This window comes from Pteronotus mesoamericanus, unplaced genomic scaffold, assembly GCF_021234165.1.
Source record: "Pteronotus mesoamericanus isolate MK-2021 breed Mesoamerican mustached bat unplaced genomic scaffold, CSHL_Meso_final contig_78, whole genome shotgun sequence".
Lineage (NCBI taxonomy): Eukaryota > Metazoa > Chordata > Mammalia > Chiroptera > Mormoopidae > Pteronotus > Pteronotus mesoamericanus.
The window spans coordinates 6,138,939-6,159,855 of NW_026555258.1; the positions used below are offsets into that span (position 1 = coordinate 6,138,939).

At 58.5% G+C, this 20,917-nt stretch overlaps 1 protein-coding gene across 1 annotated transcript in view; it reads left to right on the plus strand.

The window, feature by feature from the left end:
• The first annotated feature begins 2,265 nt into the window (after positions 1-2,265).
• EEIG1 (estrogen-induced osteoclastogenesis regulator 1) overlaps positions 2,266-20,917 on the plus strand; it is a 34,537-nt gene continuing 15,885 nt past the window's right edge. Inside the window, exon 1 of the mRNA XM_054584326.1 lies at positions 2,266-2,817. Within this exon, the coding sequence (XP_054440301.1) occupies positions 2,672-2,817 (146 nt within the window). The 5' untranslated portion in view covers positions 2,266-2,671. The remainder of the gene's footprint in view (positions 2,818-20,917) is intronic.

Consider the following 20,917-nt stretch of genomic DNA (forward strand, 5'->3'; position numbering starts at 1 on the left):
GCAGCACAGTGACACAGGAGAGTTTGTGCTCCAGGGTCAGGACACTAGTCAAGTGATGTAAGCTCTCCAGGCTTTCAACTTCCTTGGCTATAAATGAGGGTACATAAACGGGAGCTGTTATTATCATTACTTTTCCATCTGGCTAACTGTGTTTCCAAAATTACGGGATAAAGTGGAGATAAATACAGGGTGGGGCGAAAGCAGGTTTCCAGTTGTGAATACACGCAACACAATTGATTCTTGTATTATTATTTAATTGCTTTATTTTCTATACGAACAACTGGAAACCTACTTTTACCCAACCCTGTAAAGGTCACCACCCACTTTATGGCTGGGAAGCAGGAAGAAATCAGAAATCTGAGTTCTCAAGTTACACGTCTGATCCAAATCTAGCTGATTCTTGAATGCCTCTCATACCCATCCTCTCATTTTCCCCCAGTGCTCAGGTTCCACCGTCATTGTCTCTTGCCTGGATCGCCACAAGAGGCCCTTCACCTGTTTACCATCTTCTCCCCTCCGTTCTACCTGTAGCCAGAGCAAGCTTCTTAAAACAAAAAGCAAATTTGTCTAGGTCACTCTCTCCTTCTCAAAATGTGTAAGTGGCTCCTTCCCTTGCTCTGGCCTACAAGACTCTGCGAGATTCCAGCCCCATCTCTTGCCAGAGCGTCTCCCCCGACCCCCAAATTGCCAAAATGCAACCAGATGGAGGTACTCATAGCTTTCTGTGGGCACTGCTCTCCCTGGCCAGTAGGCATCTGGAGGTTCCCTCTGCCTGGACCCTGTCTAAACCAGCACATGCATCCTGTGGGTGGCTTGGAATATTTTGTGCCAGAAGGCTTTTGAGTCCTCATTGCCACCATCCTTACTCCGCTGAGCTCCCCGAGTCCCCTGTTAAGTCCCCTATTACAATTCTCATCCACCAGATTTGTCTCTGCTTCACCTATTGTTGAGCTTGGAGAGGTGGAGAGCGCAGGCCCACCAGGCTCACTTGCTAGGTCTGAGCCTGGCTCAGAGCAGACTGCCCCTAAACATTTTGGTACTAAATGAATGAACTACAGTATGTCGAAAGTCTGACAGGTACAAGGCTCCGGAAACGGCCTCTGCACCCAGGGCAGTTAATCTAGTTAGGGAGACCAGCCATAACTAGGTAAGAAACTAACCGACAACCGAAGTCTTAGATAACAGCTTGGGATGCGAGAAGCTGCGTCTATTACAGATTGGTGATGAATTGCTCTAAATCACCCCCTCCGCGAAGCATTTGCAGACATTTCTCTCTTCAAAGCTGAGAACTATAGATTCAGAGGCTGTTAAGACCTGCTTGGTCTAGTCCCCGCCACCTCTTTGGGTGTGTTTTCCGATAAAAATGGGACTTGCTACCTCCCAGGCCTAATTAAGTGGTCAGCGCGCTCAGGTCGGGGTGGGGTGGAGACTTGGAGGGCCATTCTAGCCATAGTTTTCACGTTGTTTCGTCTCTTCATTGTTTCTTCTTTTCTTCTGCTCGCGCCCTCCTCCCTGCTCCGCCAGTCCCGGCTTCCCGCCCCGCGACCTCCCACTGCCTCCGCGGGGCCCCTCTCTCTTTCCCTCCGCTCCACACCGACCGAGGAGGCGAGCCCAGCCACGCGGCACACCAATGCAAGCGTCCCTAGCCGTCTCTGCCTCTCCAAGTCCCGCCTCACGCCGCCATCCACCAATCACGTTCCGCGCCCGCTCCACCGGTCCGCCCAATCGCTGGAGGGCTGGGCCGCCGGCGCTCCGCCCCTCCCGCTCTCGGCGGCTGCTCCACCGGCGGCGGTGCTGGGCCTCAGCATTCTCGCAGCGGCGCCGCGCAGCATTAGACTTCGGTCGCGGCATCGGGAGCGCAGCGGCGGTGCTGCTGCTCGCGGGGTGCTGGGCAGAGGCGGCGGGCGAGGCGGGCGCCACCGGCCGGCCGGAAGGGCGCTTCAGCTCCGCCGGAGCCCGCGGTGCGGGACTCAGGACCGAGAAGGAGGCAGAGCCCTCGCTGTCCGGGGCCGGGCCCAGTGCCGGCCCGGAGGGGTCGAGGCCGGACGTTCCCGGCCCCGACGCGCCTCCCGGAGAGGACCCCAGAGTTCCTGGCCGCCCCGTGGGGTGCCTTCAGCCTCCCCGGATTCACCTGCGCAGGCCGCCTGGCACCCAGGTGCGGGGGCGTGTGCGTGGCTAGGGCACCTCCCCTGGCCGCCAGCGGGGCGGGGACGGGGCCGCCCGCCGCCTTCGGCCTCACCGGTCCGCCCGCCTCGCTCAGTTTCACCGGTCGGTCAGCCACGCTCGGCCACGGGCCGTGAGCTACCCGGGGACCGCGGGTCGGGATGCTGCCTGCCAGCGCGGCCGCTCGCGCGCCCCCCGCCACTCCTGTCCTTGCTTCTTGGGCCATGTCCCGCTGTTTACATGCCGGTGAAGTCCCTGGCCACTCCGAGCCCCTCCGAGCCCCAGCTCCCCGAGGGTGAAGCCAGCCGACCCGCGAACTGGACTGGTCGCTCAGACCTGGGCCCTCCGAACTCAGATCCCCGCCAGTTCTGCCGCCTCCGCCACCATCTGGGCGGGATCGGGCTCTGGTGTTTTGAGGAGGGGGTGTGGTGTAGGGAAAGGAATCCTGGGGATTTCTGGCTCTCCCCCTTTTTTGGCCTTCGAGGCTTTAGACTCAGGGAATTCGCTCATGGCTTTCTTGATGAAGAAGAAGAAATTCAAATTCCAAACCACTTTCACCCTGGAGGAGTTGACGGCTGTCCCCTTTGTCAACGGGGTCCTCTTCTGCAAAGTCCGACTGCTGGATGGAGGGGATTTTGTCAGCTTATCGTCAAGGTAGGAGCTGGGACAGTCCCGCCTGCAGGGGAGGAGGGGTGATGAACGAGATCTAGCCAATTGGCGAATGTGGAAGCCCCCCTTGGGGCCGAGAGTCCTGAGGGTTCTGTGTGTCTGGGTCAGGTTTCCACAAGGCAGGGCTGAGCGATCTGGGAGGTCTGGGCCTGAGGAATCTTACAAGAGTGTCCGCACCCGTCTGCAGGTGACCTGCCAGATACCTGGGGGTCTCCTTTCAGCCCCTTCTTGGGGTCTTACATGCAGCCTGCCTCAGGTCCGTTCTGCAGACTTGCACAAAGAGCCCAGCGGGTTGGTGCCTTGAGGGGGCTGAAATGGGGAGGAGTGTTCAAGGCTACCTTGCACCCAGCTGGCCATTTCGGCTGTCATATGATTTAGAGCCCGGGCCAGCCACAGGTTCCCAGGTACTCCCAGCTCTGTGAAGGCTCAGCCGCAGGCACTCCTGGTCTGCCTGGAAGGAGGTGGCCGGATTTTGGCTTGCCCAGCCCCCTCTGAGTGACTGTCCTCGCTGGAGCTGGGCTGCTTTGCATTGCAAATGCCCTTGTCAAGGAGGCTGCAGCCCTCCCTGGAAGACGCTTGGTCGACTTAGGTTTTGTGTTCCCCATCCTGCAGGTCCAGCAGCCCAGCTCATCGATGAGGGCAGCTGGGTTCCCAAGCTGCACCCACTGACTGGGCCCACCAGGGGTCACCTAGTCCTGGTCTGCTTGGGAGAGTGCCTTGGAATTTGACAAATAGGGGGTTGAGTCCTCACTCTGTCACTTTCTGGGCCCAATACAGATCCCTGTCAGAAAGCTGTAGAGATGTTTCGGTAGATAGCAGGCCATGCAGGGCCTGGCCCCGTGCCTAGGACAAGCCTGTTCCCTTCCCTGGCCTGTCTCTCTACTCCGTAGGCCTTCATGTGGGGTGTCTTTAACACAGGGAGAAACTGAGGCTCAGAAAGAGGAAGTAAGTGGCTTGCCAGAGACCTCTAAGGAAGCAGTTGTCAACTGCATTTGGCTTGTTTGGAGACTTGTTGGATATATCTGGTGGTCGGATGTTCTGTCGGGAGGCGGGGAAGAGAGCCACACAGCCTAACCAGAGTTAGGAGTCTCTAGTGTGGACAAGGTGGGGTGCCTTTCTGGTTCATTTGGGCCCACTCAGGCCTGGAGGTTCCCCAATCTACTGGGAGCTGCTTTTCTGTGGGATTCAGACAAGGGCTGCCCTTTGCTAAGGGGTGGGTAGTGTGGATGGGGTGGGGTATATACGATTGCCTAGGAAGCCTGTGATTCTGCTGCCACCCCGCACAGCAGCCCAAGGCTTCAGGGAAAGGGCTGTGCTCATACCTAGGGCCTGGGGTTGATCACTCTCACTCACTAGCTGGGTGACTTTGCGCAAGTCCCCTAAACTCTGTAATGCCAGCAATCAGAGGTTACTGGCGCAGTGCTCTCCATTTTACTGGCACCTTTCACTTAGCCCTTTGACTATGCCATGGAGCAGGGTGGAGGTTGGGTTGGGAGGGCTGTAGGATTATTATCCTCATTTTCTAGAGGTGGAAACTGAGGCTCAGAGAGGGAGTGATTTGCCTGTGTTAATACAGCAGAGCCCAGGTTCAAACTCAGCGTGTGCTTCTCACCATTCTCCTTTTCTGCCTTGGGGCTTTAGTTTCCTATTCCGTGAGATGGGAGAGGTCATACATACTCATCCCTAGAGTTGTGAGGGGTAATGGATAGTGTGTGTACCATGTCTGGCTCAGCAGATTGTTGCAGCAGTTGTGGTTTCTGTGGTGGGGGCGGGGGGCCCAGCCCCTAACCCCTCCCAGGTCCTAGGGGGACCAGCTACAGTCAGTGGGGGGCCTACATATGAGCTGGGGGTGGGGCCAGGGTCTTGGATCCCACTGAGGAGTTGGTATTCAGCCCCAGGCTGAGGTATCTACTGGCCTCCCAGGCCCTGGGACACCTGCCACCCTACCTGTCAGCCTTTCCATTGCCCTAAACCAGCCCCACATCCAGGAAAGTCTGGAAAGTTCCAGGTCTCAGCCCACAGCTGCTGGATTTCACCTTTGCCTCCCCTTTTTCCCTCCTGGCAAGGGGCCATGGATTCCCTGAACTCTGCGAGCCCAAACAGCCTCGCCCAGCCCTCATCACCTATGGAACCTGAGTAGGGCTGGCGAGGGAGGAGCTGAGTGGAGCGCCCTCCGAAGCCAGTGCTTGGTGGGCTCTGGGTGCTGGTTTGCTTCTGAGCAGGTGTGGCTGGAGGGAGCAGACATCAAGGACGGGATCCGAGGCTGCTTTAGAGCTGCTTTGAATTTTGCTCAGAAGATAAGAGTTTCTGTTTTTTTGGTGGGGTTTTTTTTTTTTTTTTTTAAATCTTCTCCATTTCAATCCCACCCACCCTGCTCTGCAGCCTGGGAGCCCTACTGCACAGCCCACCCCCCCAGACAGACAGGCCCCAGTGTTTTGGAGTTGAGATAGGTAGGGTTAGACATGATGAGACTTGCTTAGATCCTGGACCCAGAGCCAGTAGCATAGTCGCCCAAGCGCCAGGGACCCCTGAGATAGCCCAGAGCCTGGGGGCGGCAGTGGCATGGGCGGTGTCTGAGGGAAGCAGGCTCGAGGCCCCACCCATGTAGCACCCTCCTTCCTCGTTGGAGTGTTTCCCTGTGTGTTGGGTGCCATGGCAACAGCGGGGTACACAGCTCCAGCCTGACCCACTTTGAGCAGGTAGAACAGGTGGTGGTTTGTCGCCCTGCTCCCAGCGTCATCTTTCCGAGGCCTCCTTACGAACCGTAATCCTCACAGCTATGTTTGGAGTGCCTGTGCTATGTGCCAGGCACCGTGCTGAGAGTTTTGCAAATTGCGTGTCCGTTAATCATCTTGGCCACCGGGAGAAGCACCAAGGCCAGAAAGGTGAAGCCACATGCCATAGGTCACCTGGCTGGTAATTTAATTGGAAAATAGCCCTTTTATCATTAGGATTTAAACTGCCTTTGATTGTACACTTACCATATGCCAAGCCCCCTTGAATGCATGATCCTCAAACCGCCCTATGAGCTGAGGAGGAAACTGAGGTCAGGAGACCTAAAGTGACACCCCGTGTCACTCCACTAGGGAGGAGCATAAATGTGATTTAAATTTGGGCTGGTCCAGCTCCAGAGTCCAGCCTTCCCTTGGTGGCAGGGGGCTGGAAGCAGCTACAGCCCCATGTGATGTCCCCAGACCTTTGAAGTAGGTTCTTTTCAGTGGGTTGGCGTCGGGGGTACAGGAAACTCTAAATAGGGATAATTTCGAGGCACTGAGCTAGGTCCTGTGAGGCCTGAGGATAAAGGATGAGGGGCCCTGGGGACATAGATGGGAGTGGGGCTGAAGTCACCGCCACGGTTTTGGGGCCAGGCAGGGACTGGCACTCTTGTACAGTGGGCATGTGCCAAGGACCCTGCCCAGAGGCCTTCTAAGCGGATACATCCAAATGGCAGCTGAGAGGCTTTGCCAGGGGTCCCAGAGGGGATGCAGAGATCGCAGCCGAGTCTGGTAAGCCTAGAAGCAGTGGACTGGGAGCAGGTTTCCAGCCCCCAGCTGGTCTGTCCTTCAGGCAGGCACAATCCCAAACATCCCAAGAGGTCTCTGCGTCCAGCTGGCGCTGGTCCTGTGGCCTGCCCCGTGCACGTGGCTGGCAGTGCCAGGAAAGGAGGGAGAGGGAGGTGTTGATTTACCTTACAAGTCCTCTCTGGAGGAGATGGGCAGAGATGAGAAAAGTGAGGCCTGGGGCAAAGAAGTCACTTGTTCAGGTCACCTCATGGGGGGAGCTAAGGGCACAGCTGGGCAGATTCTGGTCTGGCCCTGACCTCTGACCCATGTGCCTCAGTACCCCTTCCTGCATGAAGCGGGCAGGCAGGGCCAGAAGGAGAGGAGGGACCCCTTCAGGGGCTGCTCCTGCTCTCGACTTGGGTGCCAGGCTGTCCAAGAATCAGACGGTGTGACTTGGGGAGACACTCCTCTCTTCCTTTCTTCTTTGGTAGCTTTGAACCTTCTATTGTCTCTCTCTCTCTTTTTTTTTCTTAAGATTTTATTTATTTATTTTTAGAGGGACGGGAAGGGAGGAAGAAAGAGAAGGAGAGAAACATTGATGTGTGAGAGATACATTGAATCAGTTGTCTCTGCAAACCCCCAGTTGGGGACCTGGCCCATAACCCAGGCATGTGCCCTGGCAGGGAATCGAACTGGCAACCTTTCAGTTCGCAGGCTGGCACTCAATCCACTGAGCCACACCAGCCAGGGTTCTGTTGTCTCCTCGGTGGGATTCTTACTCAGGCAACCGGTTGAAAGAGGACATGCCTGCTTCCAATACAGCGCTGCCTTCCCTGCCGGGGCTGGGCCCTGCGGGAGCCGGGGCGGGAGGCCTCAGAGGGATGTCTGAGATTTCTGGGCATGGAGAAGGCCTCGGACGGGTCGGCTCTGCAGCTGGGGGCCCGGTGCCCAGGCCTGGCCACACTGGGTCTTTGCACACGCACCACGGGCTTGGCCGGGCCTCCACTTCCCCAAGGCCCTCTTCCTCCCTCCCTTCCTCCTCGACGAAGGCCGCCGGTGCCGCTGCCCTGGAGCCCTGTTCTCACACACGCCTTGGTGTGGAGGGACGGTGCTGTGGGGATGGCACATGGTTTGTCCTTCGGGCCTGAGGAGGTGGGGAACCCCGGAGGGGCAGAGCGCCCGCCTTTTGTCACAGAGCAGGAGCTCTGGAGGAGTGTGTGGGGAGGGAGGAGGAGGCCACATTTATTGAGCACCCCCTGGGTCCTGAGCTTTCAGAGGTGAACCAGACAGCCCTGCTCCCGTGGAACTCCTCATGGGAGGGGGCATTGCACCTGGTGGGCATCACGGAGCGAGACATCTGAGCCGGGCAGACCTGGGGCAGGCCTCCCTAGGATTCCGTTAGGTCCCCGAGGACTAACTAGAGGAGGCATTTCTGGTCAGTCGTCTGTCCATTTGTGTGACAGGTGTTGATTGGGCACCCCCTCCCTGGACACAGTCCTCGACTTCATGGAGCTCGTGGTCACGCGCTAGGGCACACCATCGCACTGGGGAGGAGGGCTGCCTGAGGAAGTGGCCCTTCCGAGGAGCCGGGAAGGCTGAGCGGGGTTGGATTGGAGAAGGGTGGGAAGAGCCTTCAGTGTCGAGGCCCCGGGCTACAAGGCACTTGGTCAGTGGTCTAGGCAAGGGGCGGGCGTGGTTGGGGCGCAGGGAGGGGCAGGGAGGGGAGGGAGTGAACGAAGATGTGGGGGTGGCTAGGCTGGACCATTCCTGACCTTGGGGTCCAGCCAAGGGGCAGGGGAGCCTGGTTTGCCAGTTAAGCCAATAGCTCTTGGTTGCTGGTGAAGAGGAAAGGGGGCCCGGCTGGCACTCAGTAGGGGACAGTTGAGTTGGCTGGGCAGTGGCAGGGAGAGTGGACAGGTGGCTTCCATCATCGTGAAGTGCTTGGCACCACATCTAGCACCTTGTAGGTGCTGGAAGATGGAAGTTCAAAGGGTGCACAGCAGCCAAACATAGCCAGGGGGATTTTGGTCCCACACTGTGCTCTAATAGTTTTTTAGGGGTTTTTTTTAATGTTTTTTTTTTAATTGTTCAAGCTCTAATAGTTTTTGACAACATAAAAATCCAGGCTTTTCGTGTCTTTTACTTATTATTTTTTCATCCCCACCGAGGATATTTTTTTTTTTCATTGCTTTTAGAGAGAGAGGGAGGGTGGGGGTGGAGAGAGAAAGAAAGAAACTTCGATTGGTTGCTTTCTCGCACACATCCCAGCTGGGCGACAGGCCCGGACCAGGGATCAAACCTACAGCCTGGGTGTGTGCCCTGAACAGGAATCAAACCCATGACCTTTTGGTCTGCGGGACAATGCTCCAACCACCTGAACCACACAGGCCAGGACCTTTTGGTATCTTTTAAATTGGAAGACTGGCAACAGTGCCACGTGGCAGCCTGCGGCCCAAGGGGCTTTGCAGGTGCCTCCTCCGGGGGCCGCCTGGTGCAGGCTTCTCCTGACCGCACTGCCCGCCCTCGGATCCCTGACCGCGGCCTGCCTCCCTCGCCTTGCTCGGGCCACCCTAGTCCTTGGGGCCCTTGTGAAAGGCCTTCCATGTGCAGTCGGGGGCATGAGGAGGCGGACGCCTGTGGAGCGAGGTCGTGCTGGCAGGCCACAGAGGCCACCCCTGGCAGCCAGTCGGTGGCATCAGGCCAGCTGCCAGCTTCCTTTGGGGCCAGGCCATCATGCTGCTGCTCTTGGTGAAGACTGAAGCCACCCCGCCTGCGTCTGGCCTTGGTGTCTGCTCCTTGGCCCTGGCTTTTGCAGCCACTGGCCACACCATTGACAGGTGCCAACCTGGCAGCCCCTGTAATGTGCCCGCCAGCCTGGCGCTGACAGAGCCCTGACCTGAGGTGATCTGGCTCTGGGGAGCCAAGGCTGTCCCTTGAGGCCTGTTCCTTGCTTCGAGCTGTGTCCTGGGAGTTGCTCTGGCCAGAGGTTCTTAGCAGCAGCCACACTGGGTCTGCGAGCCCTGCTTGCCGGGGGTGCCCGGGGCCCAGAGTGCCTCGGAACTCTGCTTGTCTGGTACCTGGAGCCCTGCCTTGCATTCGGGAAGCTCTGCCTGGGCCTGTGATTGCTGCTGGAGTGTCTGTTCTTGGGCCTCAGGAGTCTGGGGACTTGGTGTGTGATATCTGGTGACTGTCATCAGTCACTGGCCTGCTGCTGGGGACAGGCAGCATAATACCCATGGTAACCAGTGTAGATTTATCCTTATCTCACTCAGACAGCCGCAGGAAGGACAGGGAGGCTCGAGCTGGGAGACAGCAGATTGGCTTAGAAAGAGACCCGGAATTAAGGTGGGGTGGGGGGAGGGGTATCTCTCTTCACTATCCACCTGGCCTGGCAAGTGCTTTGGGGCGTCCCCAGGACTCCAGATGTGCTCTGTGACCTGAGGTCTGTCACCCCTGGGCCTCTGGCTCTCCACGAGGTCCCACTGTGCTATTGGTGGCCTTGGTGAGTGGGGCCTGAAACTGCCCAGCCTGTGCCTGGCCTGAGTGTCTGTCTGCCTTCGTCTCTGCTCTGAGCCCATTTCGGCATTCGGGCTCGGGACAGCTCTCACACGCAGGATGGGACCACCTGCCCCCCGCCGCTGCCCACCCAGCCCACGTGTCAACCAGCAGTAGCCCCTCCTGCCACATTGTTCCGGCGCTAGGAGGAAGGCGCTCTGGTGGGGGACGTTTGCTTCCCTGGACAGACTGGTGCCTCGTCCCACACACGGACAGGGAGGACTTTCCCGTCCTGCTTCTGCCTTTGCTGCCTATGTGACCTTGGGCTAAGGTCTTAGTCCCTAAGCTTCTGTGGCCCTCCCTGCCCAGCAGGGCTGCTGGTGCCTGCCTCGCAGTGTTCTTGGGAGGACGCAGTGAGATAGTGCCTGTCAGACGTCCAGCTCGGCTCTTGGCGCATGGTCGGAGCACGGCGTGGCTGCAGCTCGCCCTTGCTCCTCTGTGGTTTTTGACGGTTCCCTGTGGGCCAGGGTGGACTGAGGTGCGGTGGGCAGAGGGAACTTCCCAAATGGGGCGCTCTCTCTGCCCTCTGGAAGGGCAGGGACAGGTGCGGAGCACACCTAGTGTCTAAGGGGCAGGGCCTCACGCTGGAGCTCAAGGTCCCCAGTGGAGCCTGCTGGCGGGACGCTGCCCTGCCGTGGGGTGCATGGCTCTGAGCCTGTGGGAGCTGCGCTGCTCCCACTGAGGGGCGGGGGCCGGGCTGGGTCGGGGGGGCTTCAGCCTGTGGGAGGGGGCCCTCTGCACATTCAGCTCTGGGGTCACTCTGGCAGGCAGCTCCCCACATGAGGTGGAGGGCAGGGGAGTGGGTGGGAGAGACCACGGTCCCTCAGTTGAGGGGAGGCCCCTGCCTTTTTTGGCCCCCCCTTGCTTTCACCACACCTTACACTCCTTGTTTCTGGCTTCTGCAGTCGCCTCATCCTCAAGCTCCCTACCCAGCCCCGACACCCGCTTCTTCACCTATCAGAACTGCTCAGCACAAGGGCTACCCTCTCCAGGAAGCCTTCCCTGGCTTCTTTTGGCCTTGTTTACCTACCGCTGCGGGCCCTCATGTCAGGACACTACAATGTCTGTTCACACCTCTTCGCTCCTTCCTCAGCCTGTGGGCAGGAGTGGCCTCTGTTGTATCGTAGTCCTGGCGCTTCCCGCCACGGGTTAGCACCGGGGCAGGGCTGGGACATCTTTTCCTTGGCATTTAACCAGCGTGGGCGCTGGTGCTGCTGGACTGCGTGCCGGTTACTGCCAGCTGCTGGGGTCCAGCCCCTCCCCACTGGTGCCAGAGGTACCAGTCCGTGTCAGGAGCAGCCCTCGCTTGAGTCCCAGGCAGCTGGGGACACCACTGGGTTGTGTTGGGTGGACCCACTGAGGAGGAGGGGTCTGGGGCTCCCCAAGCTCTGTATCTAGACCTTGGCCGTTGCCTTCTGTCTGACTCCGTGACTGTGGCCAGGTGCCTTGTCCTTTCAGCCTTGGCTTCCTCCTCCACCGGATGGGGTGTGGGTGCCCATACAGGGCCACTTGAGATCAGGGCACTTGCTCAGACATGGCCAGGTACCTGGCAGCTGAAAACAGACTAAACCTGCTAAGACGTTTAGCCCAGTACCCGGGAGGGTGCTGGGCAGGGTGGAAGTCTGGGTTCTGTTCTCACGCAAGGCACCCTCGCCTCCCACCACTTCCTCTCCGAGAGCGCGCCGCCGCCTGCTGGACTTTTCGGCACGCCCGGGCAGCGCACCTGTGGCTCCCCCGCCCCTAGTCCCTTGGGGTAATTTCCTGAATGCCTTCTGTGTGTGGGGCCCCGTGATGCTTCCTGGGGACCCAACACTGTTCCTGCAGGGCCGCAGCCCAGGAAGCGATTCTGGGCTTGGTCTCAGGGATGAGTAGGTTACCAGGTGCTGGGAAGAGAGCAGCCCAGGGCAGACTGAGGCGAAGGTGGGAGGGCCAGGCAGGGAAGAGCCAGCAGCCTGGGGGCTTGAGGTCGGGGAAGGCTGTGGGAGGGGCCATGGAAGGGTGTGGATCACTCAGATTTTTATTTTAGAACCACCAAGGGCAGCCAGGCCTGGTGACTCCTTAGGGCTCCAGGTGGCAGAAGGGGAGGTAGCTGTCAGCTGAGAAGAGTGGCCTCCTGTCTCTGTCATCATGGGACAGTTAAAAACAAAACTAGAGCCTACTGTGCACAGTGAGAACGAACAAGCTGCTGCTACTCTCACTACAAACCGAGCGTCACAGACAGTGTAGAGGGAGGGAAGCCAGAGGCTACGTGAACGTGCTGTGTGACACCATTTACACCAAGTTCAGAAGCATTCTGATAAAAACTGCCCGTTCTGGTAGGAGTCAGAATGATGTCATCTTTGTCGGGATGGCGGTCATGTCTAGAAGGGCCCTCTGGGGCCTCTAAAGTCCTGCTTCTCCGGGCTGGCAACCCGGGACTGTTGCAAGGACCTGCAAGCTATGCGCGGCCGCTGTTCGCACACGTCTGTGCTGTTGCTGGGAGCCGGCGTCCTCCAGACAAATGCAAGGATCCTTCTGGGGTGCCCAGAGGCCTAGAGGAAGCCCTTGGGTCTTTCCAGGGTCTTTTTGCTTGCACCGTTCTGACCTGTTTCTGAGGCCATAAGTCATCGGGGCAGCTGCCAACAGTCTTTGGCTGGGGCTTTTTCACTGACTCTTGCAAACCCTCCAGCAGATGCTGGGCTGTGGGCCCTGGCAGTTCAAAGGGAGGGTGGACTCCTCAGGCTGCCGAACCGTGCGATCTCTCCGGACCTTGCTTTCCTTGTCTGTGAAAGGGGACGACAAGCTCTTTCTTGGTGCTCAGATTAAATGAGTTAACACCCTGTGTTCCCAGCAGAGCCCCAGCACAGACTAAGTGCTTAGTAAAGGCTGGCGGTGGTCGGTGTTGGTCTAAGGCAGTTATCGGAGGGGATCCAGGGTGGGGAGCAGAAAGGAAAGGTCCACGTTCCTTCCTCTCTCCCTTTAATTGTTTCTCTTCTCTCTCCCTGTGGTTCACCCATTCAGCGGCCATTTACGGTGAGAGCCAGGCTGCTGCCCTGGCCCTGCGCTGCGCCCTGGACATGGTCTCTGACTTGGGGCCCCTGAGCCAGGAGACCACTGGATGCACCAGCTCTCAGAGGAGAGCGCAGTGGGGAGGGGGAGGCACCAGCCTGTCCTGCCTGCCCTGGCCCCAACCCCTCACTTTGGGGTGGGCCTTTGACTGCAGGGTACTCTGCCTGCGCGCCAGGAGAAAGGCCTGTCCCTGGGTCCCAAGACCTCTCAAGGGTTTCATGTCAACTGGAGAGGAATCTCATGGACCTGGTTGCGGACGGTCAGGCCCATTTTGGATGCAGGCAAGATGGAGGCCCAGGCTTCTGGCTGTGTTCCAGAGTCTCGTGCAGGCCTGGCTTGTAGTAAGTGCTCAATGAATGTGTGTGGAGTGAGTGAGGGACAGAAGCAGCGGTCAGCCCGAGGTCAGTCTGTAAGTCTGCAGCAGAACCAGGTGTCCAGGGAGGAGGTAGAGATCAGTAAGTCAGAGCCTCATGGTCCCACCTGACTCCGGGCCCTTCGACCTGTGGTTGGGATCTTGGAAGAAGGCTGGAAAAACATGCCTGAGTCTTTACTGGCTCAGTGAGATGGGACTCTGGCTGAGTGGTCCCTGATTATTCCCTGGTCACCTCAGAAGTCCAGGGAGCCATGGGGCGGCATGGGAACACCTGAGGTATGTCCAGTGCTCACAGTGACCCCCGACCCTCAGACTCTGCAGAGAGCCAGAGGACATGGCCTGACCTCCGCTGGGAGGCCCCTTTCCTGGAGGTAGAAATACCAGTGCAAGGAGGTGTAGGGCAGCCGATGTTGGAAGCAGGGCTGTGAAGGTCACTAACTGAGCCATCAGACACTCGCTGAGCACCTACTGTGTACTGGGCAGTCAGAACAGAGGCGTTTAGGGCCTCCTTGCTCTGGGACGCAGGATCCTCATTCCGTGTCCCCACTCCTACGACCCAGACCCAGAAGAAGCAGCCATTTGTCCAGCCGCTGTAGTTGGGGGGAGGGTGCTTTCAGGAAAGGCTATGTATGGGGTTGGGAAGGGACTCGGAGGACAGGGACATCCCGTGACTTGCTTGAGTCCAGCCATCTGAGGAACTGGGCTCTGGGAACATGGATCTCTCCCTTCAGTAGCTTCCCTCCCTGGGTGATTCAAATACTCCCCAGGCGTGCGTCAGCCAGGAATGGCCCGGGCACGTCTAGGCCACTGTCAGTCTACCTCCCAGGACGTCCAGACAGGCTGAAGGTCTGGGGAAACGTCCTGATCCAAGGTCCTGGGGCAGGGAATGGGGGCTCTGTCAGGGCCTTGCATGCCTGGCCTCCTGCTGGACCATCTCTCTCAGAGTCACTTCTGATGGTGGTGGCCATGTCCCCCATTCAGCATGAGTCCCCTCTGGGTATGTGCCCTGCCGCGTTCTTTCATTAGGCCTCTCAGCAACCCCACTATGACACAGGAGCGGCATAGTGATGGAGGCCCAGAGAGGTCAAGTGGCCAGTGGGTGGCTGCCACTGGCCTTGAACCCTGGCCACTCTGTCCCCTGCATCCATGGCTTGTGAGGAGGCCTGCTAGGAGTCTCAGAGGCTCAGGAAGGGAAATTCCCCGAGCACAGCCAACCCTGAAGCTCTGTGCCTTCTGCAGTCGTGTGTCGTGGGTGAGGGGAAATTGCTGCTGCAGCTCAGCCGTGTCTCTTGTTTTGCATTTCTAGGGCCTCCAGCCTGACCTGGGTCTGGCATGGGGGCCCAGTTTGAGCTTCTGGGGTCAGATAGCGACGTGTTCAGAGGGCAGATGGCTTCTGTGCTCTGGGCCAGTTTCCCTGCCTGTGACATGGGGGTGATGGTACCTCTCTCCCAGGGTTGGCTGGGATCAGGGTTCTGGGCGGTCGGGCAGGGAGAGCTCTTAGTGAAGTGCCTTACGCGTAAAAAGTGCCTGAGAGGCGGGAGGCTGATGTGGCGAGCTCCTACGGGAATCCTACGGGAACATTTTCCCGTTTCTCCCTCTGATCCAGGATTGGCCTGGCTTGTTCTCTGACGCCAGCAGGTCCTGATGGATTTGGCCCAGTGCCATACCCGTGACTGTGCACTCTGACCCAATCACCACCCTTCCTTTGGCGTAAGCCCGGTCTCAAGGTTGCCTCTTCCCTGGTACTGAGACTCATGGTGAAGGGTCAGCCCACAGAGCACAGGAGCGTTGATGTCACAGTCCTCTGAGAACGGCTCCAATGTCTTGGCACGTTTTCTCAGCCATCCTGTGGGATGAGAGGGTGTGGGTACACATCACCCCTCGCCTCCTGTGTGACCTGGGGACGCCCTGAGCGTCAGTTTGCTCACCTGTGAAGAGGGTGGTGGTTGTGCCCATGGAGAGTTAATGCTTCAGCTGCACCTGGCTCGCGGGAGGGTGCCTGGGAGGGAGCCAGGCTGGGCCACGCCGGGCAGTGGGGGCCTTCGCCCGGGTGTGCGGGGGTGGACCAGCACTTTGTCAAAGCTAGCGGGTTACTTTGGATCCTTTCAAGGGCCTGTTGTCCTCTCGGTCTGTGAGAGCAAGGGGGAGCGCCCGCTGGCATCATGTGAGAGAGCATCCTTGCGTTCCTGGGCGGCGGGGCAGCAGTCTCCTGGCTGGGCTCCGGGTGCAGAAGGCGGACCGGGCACGCGGTGTGCCTGCGTCTGTGAAACAGGAAGCTGGCACCTGCCCACTTGGGGTTTTTGATCTGTCTTGAGGTTACCTGGCTGGTGAGTGGCAGGATTCGAACGTGACTCCATGCGTTCTTCCTGCTTCTCAGGCTCCTCACCAAGCCTGGGAGACCTGGCTGTCCCTGACCCCTTTTGGCATGTGGAGTTTCTGAAGCTCCCCGTGGGCTGTCCACTCTGCTTCCGCCGGTCCCTTGCTGCCCCAGCCTTTTACTCCGAGCCCACCTGCCAATCCCTGGGCTGCCCTCAGGGCTCGCATTTTTGGCAGGAGAGCAGAGGAGGATCTTGGGGCGCCAGGTGGCTCTTCTGAGCGCTGCTCCAGTCGAGCACAGAGTGGTTTGGCTTCTAGGAACGTCTTGCTGCCTCACGGTCTTGTGGGGTTGGGGGGGAGGGGGGTGCTGGCTGTGTCAGAACTGCAACAAGCCACTTCCCCTGCACACGGCCCCGAATTCCTGGCAGGAGCCAGACGCTGCCGGGCTGCCACGCTGGCCACGTCGTCATTGTCGGGATGAGGTTCCACCGCCCACAGCCCCTGGATGGACGCTTAGGGCTAGTTCCCCGGGTGGGCCCCTCCCCAGGCGGCTGTGCTTTCTCTTCTCTTCAGGGAAACACAGGCAGATGTTGTCAATTTAAATTGTTTCCTTATTAGACTCTCGCCTTTCCCTGGCTGGGTTTCATCAGCTGAGAACCTTGGTTGCATCACTAGGACCCCTCCCTCCCTCCTCCAGGAATCTGGCCAAGGCCTGGGAGATCACAGAGTGGGTGTGGCTGGGGGTGCAGGCTGGACGCTGTGGCAGCCCCCCAGCACCCTCCAGCTGTGGGGGGATTTGGGATGGAGCCTTGCTTTGGTTACTTCTCATTGCGGGCGCTGAATGGGAGGAATTGGGGACCAGCCCTCTCAGGTCCCAGGAGCACAGCTGGGGCTGGGAGGTCCCTGGGGTCCTGCTCAGTTCTGGTGGGTATGGCCTTTCTCAGCAGGGTGCCCTGCTCTTGCCTCAGAATCTCCTGGGAGCTTGTTTGAAAAGTTTATTACAAGTCCCGCAGCACTGGTTCTCAACTAGGGGCGATTTTGCTCTCTCCCAGGGGAACATCTGACAATGTCTAGAGACAGTTTTGGTTGTCACAGCTGGATTTGCACTACTAGCAGGATGCTGCTAAACGTCCTGCGACGCACAGGACGCCCCTGGGGGAAAAAGACAGAATTACCTGGATCGAAGCTTCGCTAACGCAGAGGCTGAGAAGGCCTGCCCTGCAGTCTCCAGTCTGGCAGGGCCTGGGAGCCTTCATTTGTGACAGGCCAGGGACTTTTCACTGTTTGCTTTAGTGAAAAGCCAACTGTGGCCACTGATGAGCTCTGTCCCGCTGTGGCCGCAGCAGAGCTGCTCCCTGCCCGGCCAGGGCTCTGCGCTGGGCAAGCACCGGCGGCAGGACAGACATGGCAGATGAGCAGCTGTGGCCCGGCGGTTGGGGACGTGGGTGCTGGGGTTGGGGTGGGCTCTGCCTGGAGCCCGTTCCCTGGCCGCCCCACTGGTGCCCTGGGTTCCCTTCTCCTGAGTCTGCTCCTGTGACCACAGCTGGCCATGCTCAGCCTTTGCTACCCCCCACTGCGCCCCTGCTTCCCCCCGTCCCCGCCAGCTCTGGGGAGGGGCCCTGAATGATTCCTGTGTGCAAGGACCCTAGGGGCGTGGCAGCCTGTGGCCAGGAGGTGGCTCCCCGCTGCACTGACCCTGTGCTGCCTTCTTGATGGAGCCACACTGCACAGTGTCTGTGGTTGCGGGATAGTCGCCCTGGTCTGGGGCCATGGGAGCGCCGTGGGAGTTCTGGCCTGAGGACCCCGGCCTGAGGGGAGTCCTCTATTTCAGGACAACCCAGAAATAGCTGGATCTTGCCGCTGGGCTGGCCTCAGTGGGCTGTGGTGGGCAGGCGGAGGGCTCGCCCTGCCTCTCTGGGATCGGACGCCTAATTGTGTATCTTACAACTGAAAGCGGACTCCCCTGAAGCTGCCCTGAAAACCCAAGCTCTGTAATTACCTGTCCCTGGCTGGCGCAGTGGCGCTGGGGGCCCAGGCCCTGCGGCTCCAGGCGAGGCAGGGGTGGGCCTTCCTCATCTCTTCCTCGGGGGGTCAGTCCTGCCGAGAGGAGAGTGGGCCCAGGCCTTGGATCGGGTGGGTGGAGGGTCAACCTCCTCTTGCTTTTGACCAGCGCTTTTAACCGCACAACCTGTTTTCATGTTTTTAATTTAAATTCCACTTACAGAAATGATTCTTGGGCAGAAATGAAGACCGTGGTCCTGCAGCCCCCGCACCCCCGCTTAGTCTTGCATTGCTTCCGTGGGCTCCTCTGGGGGTCGTCCTAGCGGTAGCTTTCTGGCCTCTGACCTCGGAGCAATCAGAGGATTCCCGAAGGAGTTAGTTTCTCCCCCGAGGCCTGCTTTAAAAAAAAGCCACAACTCCTGTATTTCCAGTTCAAAAAGAAAGGAAAAGGGCCCAACACCCGCCTCCTGCCGCCCCCACACCGTACCCTCCTCTCCGGTCTTCCCTACCTGCTTGAGCACAGGTGGACGCCCAGGCAGGCGCGCGGCCGCCCCCATACGGCCCCTTGGTGACAGGGGGCCCAGCTTCCCTCTCCAGCCTCACGTGCCCCCACTTGCCCCCTCACTTGCTCTGCTTCAGCCACGTCGGCCTCTTTGGGCCTCAGGCCCGGCAGGCACAGTCCCACCTCAGGGCCTTTGCACTCCCTGTTCCTCAGGCCTGGACTGCCCTTCACTCAGTTACCTGCATGGGTCACTCTCTCACCTCCTTCAGCTCTTTGCTCAGGTGTCACTTCCCACGAATGCCTCCACCCCCTGCCATCGTTCCTCACTCAGCCCCCGCCTGGACGCCGCCCGCCTCCTTCCCTGGCTCCTTTCCCTCCGCAGCACTGACCTAACCACCGGCTGATGTGTGTGCGCCTCAGTTTATCTGTCTCCTGCCTGCTGCCAGACCATGAGCCCCCGGAAGGCAAGAATTTCTGTCTGTCTTGTTCACAGGTTCTGTCCCTAGCACCTTCAGCAGTACCTGGCCCTGGGTGAGTGCTTAATAAAAGGTTTTTGAGTGAATCGAGTGCCTGGGATTTCCTCGGACCTGCCCTGGCCAGCTCCCGCCCTGGGCCCCTGGCCAGCTGCTTGGCATCCTCGTGCCTGCCGTGGTTTATGGATCCCCCACCCCGCTCATCTCCCCCCATTGTCCCTGTCCTGTGTGTGGGACCCTCTGCCATCTGACTGGGGGGGGGGGCGCTCAGCTCCCTCTCTCTGGAGGGGCCGTGGGGGCGGCTGCAGGGCTGAGTCCTGGCTGTGCCGTGGGCTGTGGACACAGACGGGCCTGGGGGCGAGACTAGGCCCTGCCCCCGCCCCGCCCCCCGCAGCTCTGTGGCTGGGGTGAGTCACTCAGCCGCTCGGAGCCTCGCTTTCCCCGTCTGTAAAGTGAGCCACGATAACACCCAACTCTCTGTGTCAGAGAATTCCAGGTGGCACACAGAAGACCTTCGGGAGAGGACCGTCGGGGTGTGTGTGTTACCCTTGCTGTGACCTCCTGGGGTGGGCCAGGGCGAGGCTGGAAGCTCCCTCCCAGTGGCATTTGGTGGTGTGTGTTTAGAGCCTGGTGGAAGTGGGAGGGAGGCTCAGCCCCTGCCCAGACCTGCCCATCACCTGAGCGGGCAGGCTCCCTGGGTGTTCCCACGCAGGCTCACCAAGGGGAAGGGAGAGAGGCCGTGATTTGATAGGGGCTTTTGTTCCCAGACACTAATCCTAATTCCTCTGGGTGTGTCAACATGCCCAGCTCTGTGAGCTCCCCCTGGGCCTCGAGCAGCATCCTCCAGCTCCTGGGCTGGCCCAGCCACGGCAGAGGGAGAAGGTCGCAGGGCCCACAGCGGGGCTGTCATCCCCAGCTTTTCCTCTTTGTGGGTTTGGGCCTCTGGCTGCCTCGGAAGTGTTTCCACTCTCCGCCCCTCCACCCACCTCCACCAGGGCTGTCAGCCCTCAGGCCAGAATTCACAGCGGCAGACGGAGCCCCTGTGCGAATAAGATACAAAGTCCGGCCGGAGGTCCAGCCTGACCTGGTCCCTGCCCCCTTGCCAACCACATCCCGTCTGTTCTCCCCCTAGTCCATTCAGCCTCTGTGCTGCTTTTCCATTTGCCTAGCGAGTCCCTGCCTCAGGGCCTTTGCGCTGGAAGCTCTCGCGTCTAGACAGCTGTTCCCGGCTCTGCTCAGCCCTCAGCGGAGGGCCCCCCAACTCCAGGCCCTGCGCAGGTGTCGCTGCCCTGAGGGCTCGCCCCAGCTGCCCGCCCAGCGGGTGGCAGGCCCGCCTTCTCATCTCTGCCCAGCACTCCTTGCACCTTCCCTTTCCTGCTCCGTCTTCTCCATTTCTCTCTGTCTCACTTACCTTGTGGGTTCTTTTGTTTCTTTTTTTGTATTAGATTTTTTTTTTTTGGATGTACTTCACACCACACAGTCCACCCATTTAAAGTGTACAATTTAGTGGTTTTTAGTATATTCAGAGATGTGTGACCATCGCTACAATCAATTTTAGAACATTTCATCACCCCAAAGAGAAACGCCGTACACATTAGCTGTCATTCCCCATGGCCCCGTCCCCCGGCAGTCACCGGTCTGCTTTCTGTCTCTCACGGATTTGCCTGTTCTGGACATTTCATAACAACGGAATCATACAATATGTTGTTCTTTGTGACTGGCTTCTTTCACTTAGCATAATGTTTTCAAGGTTAATCCACATCGTAGCACGGGTAAGCACTTCGTTTCTTTGGATTACAGAGTAAGATTCCGTTGTATTATATACCACATTTTATATATCCATTCCTCAGTTGATGAACATTTGGGTTGCTCTCACTTTTTGGCTATTATGAATAATACTGCTGTGTACATTCGTGCACACGTTTTGTGCAGATGGATGTTTTCATTTCTCTTGCATAGATACCTAGTGGGGGAATTGCTGAATCATAGGGTAACTCTATATTTAACCTTTGGAGGAACTGCCAGACTGTTCTTCAAAGTGGCTTTACCACTTGGCATTCCTATCAGCAGCGTATGAGGGTTCCAGTTTCTCACAGTCTTGCTAACACTTGTTATTATCTTTCTTGATTATAGCCATCCTAATGGGTGGGAAGTGGTAACTCATTATAGTTTTGATTTATGTTTCCCTGGTAGCTGATGATGTTGAGCATCTTTTCATGTGCTTATTGGCCATTTGTATACCTTCTTTGGAGAAATGTCTACTCTGATCATTTGCCCATTTTTTAAATTGGGTTATATAGTCTTTTTATTACTG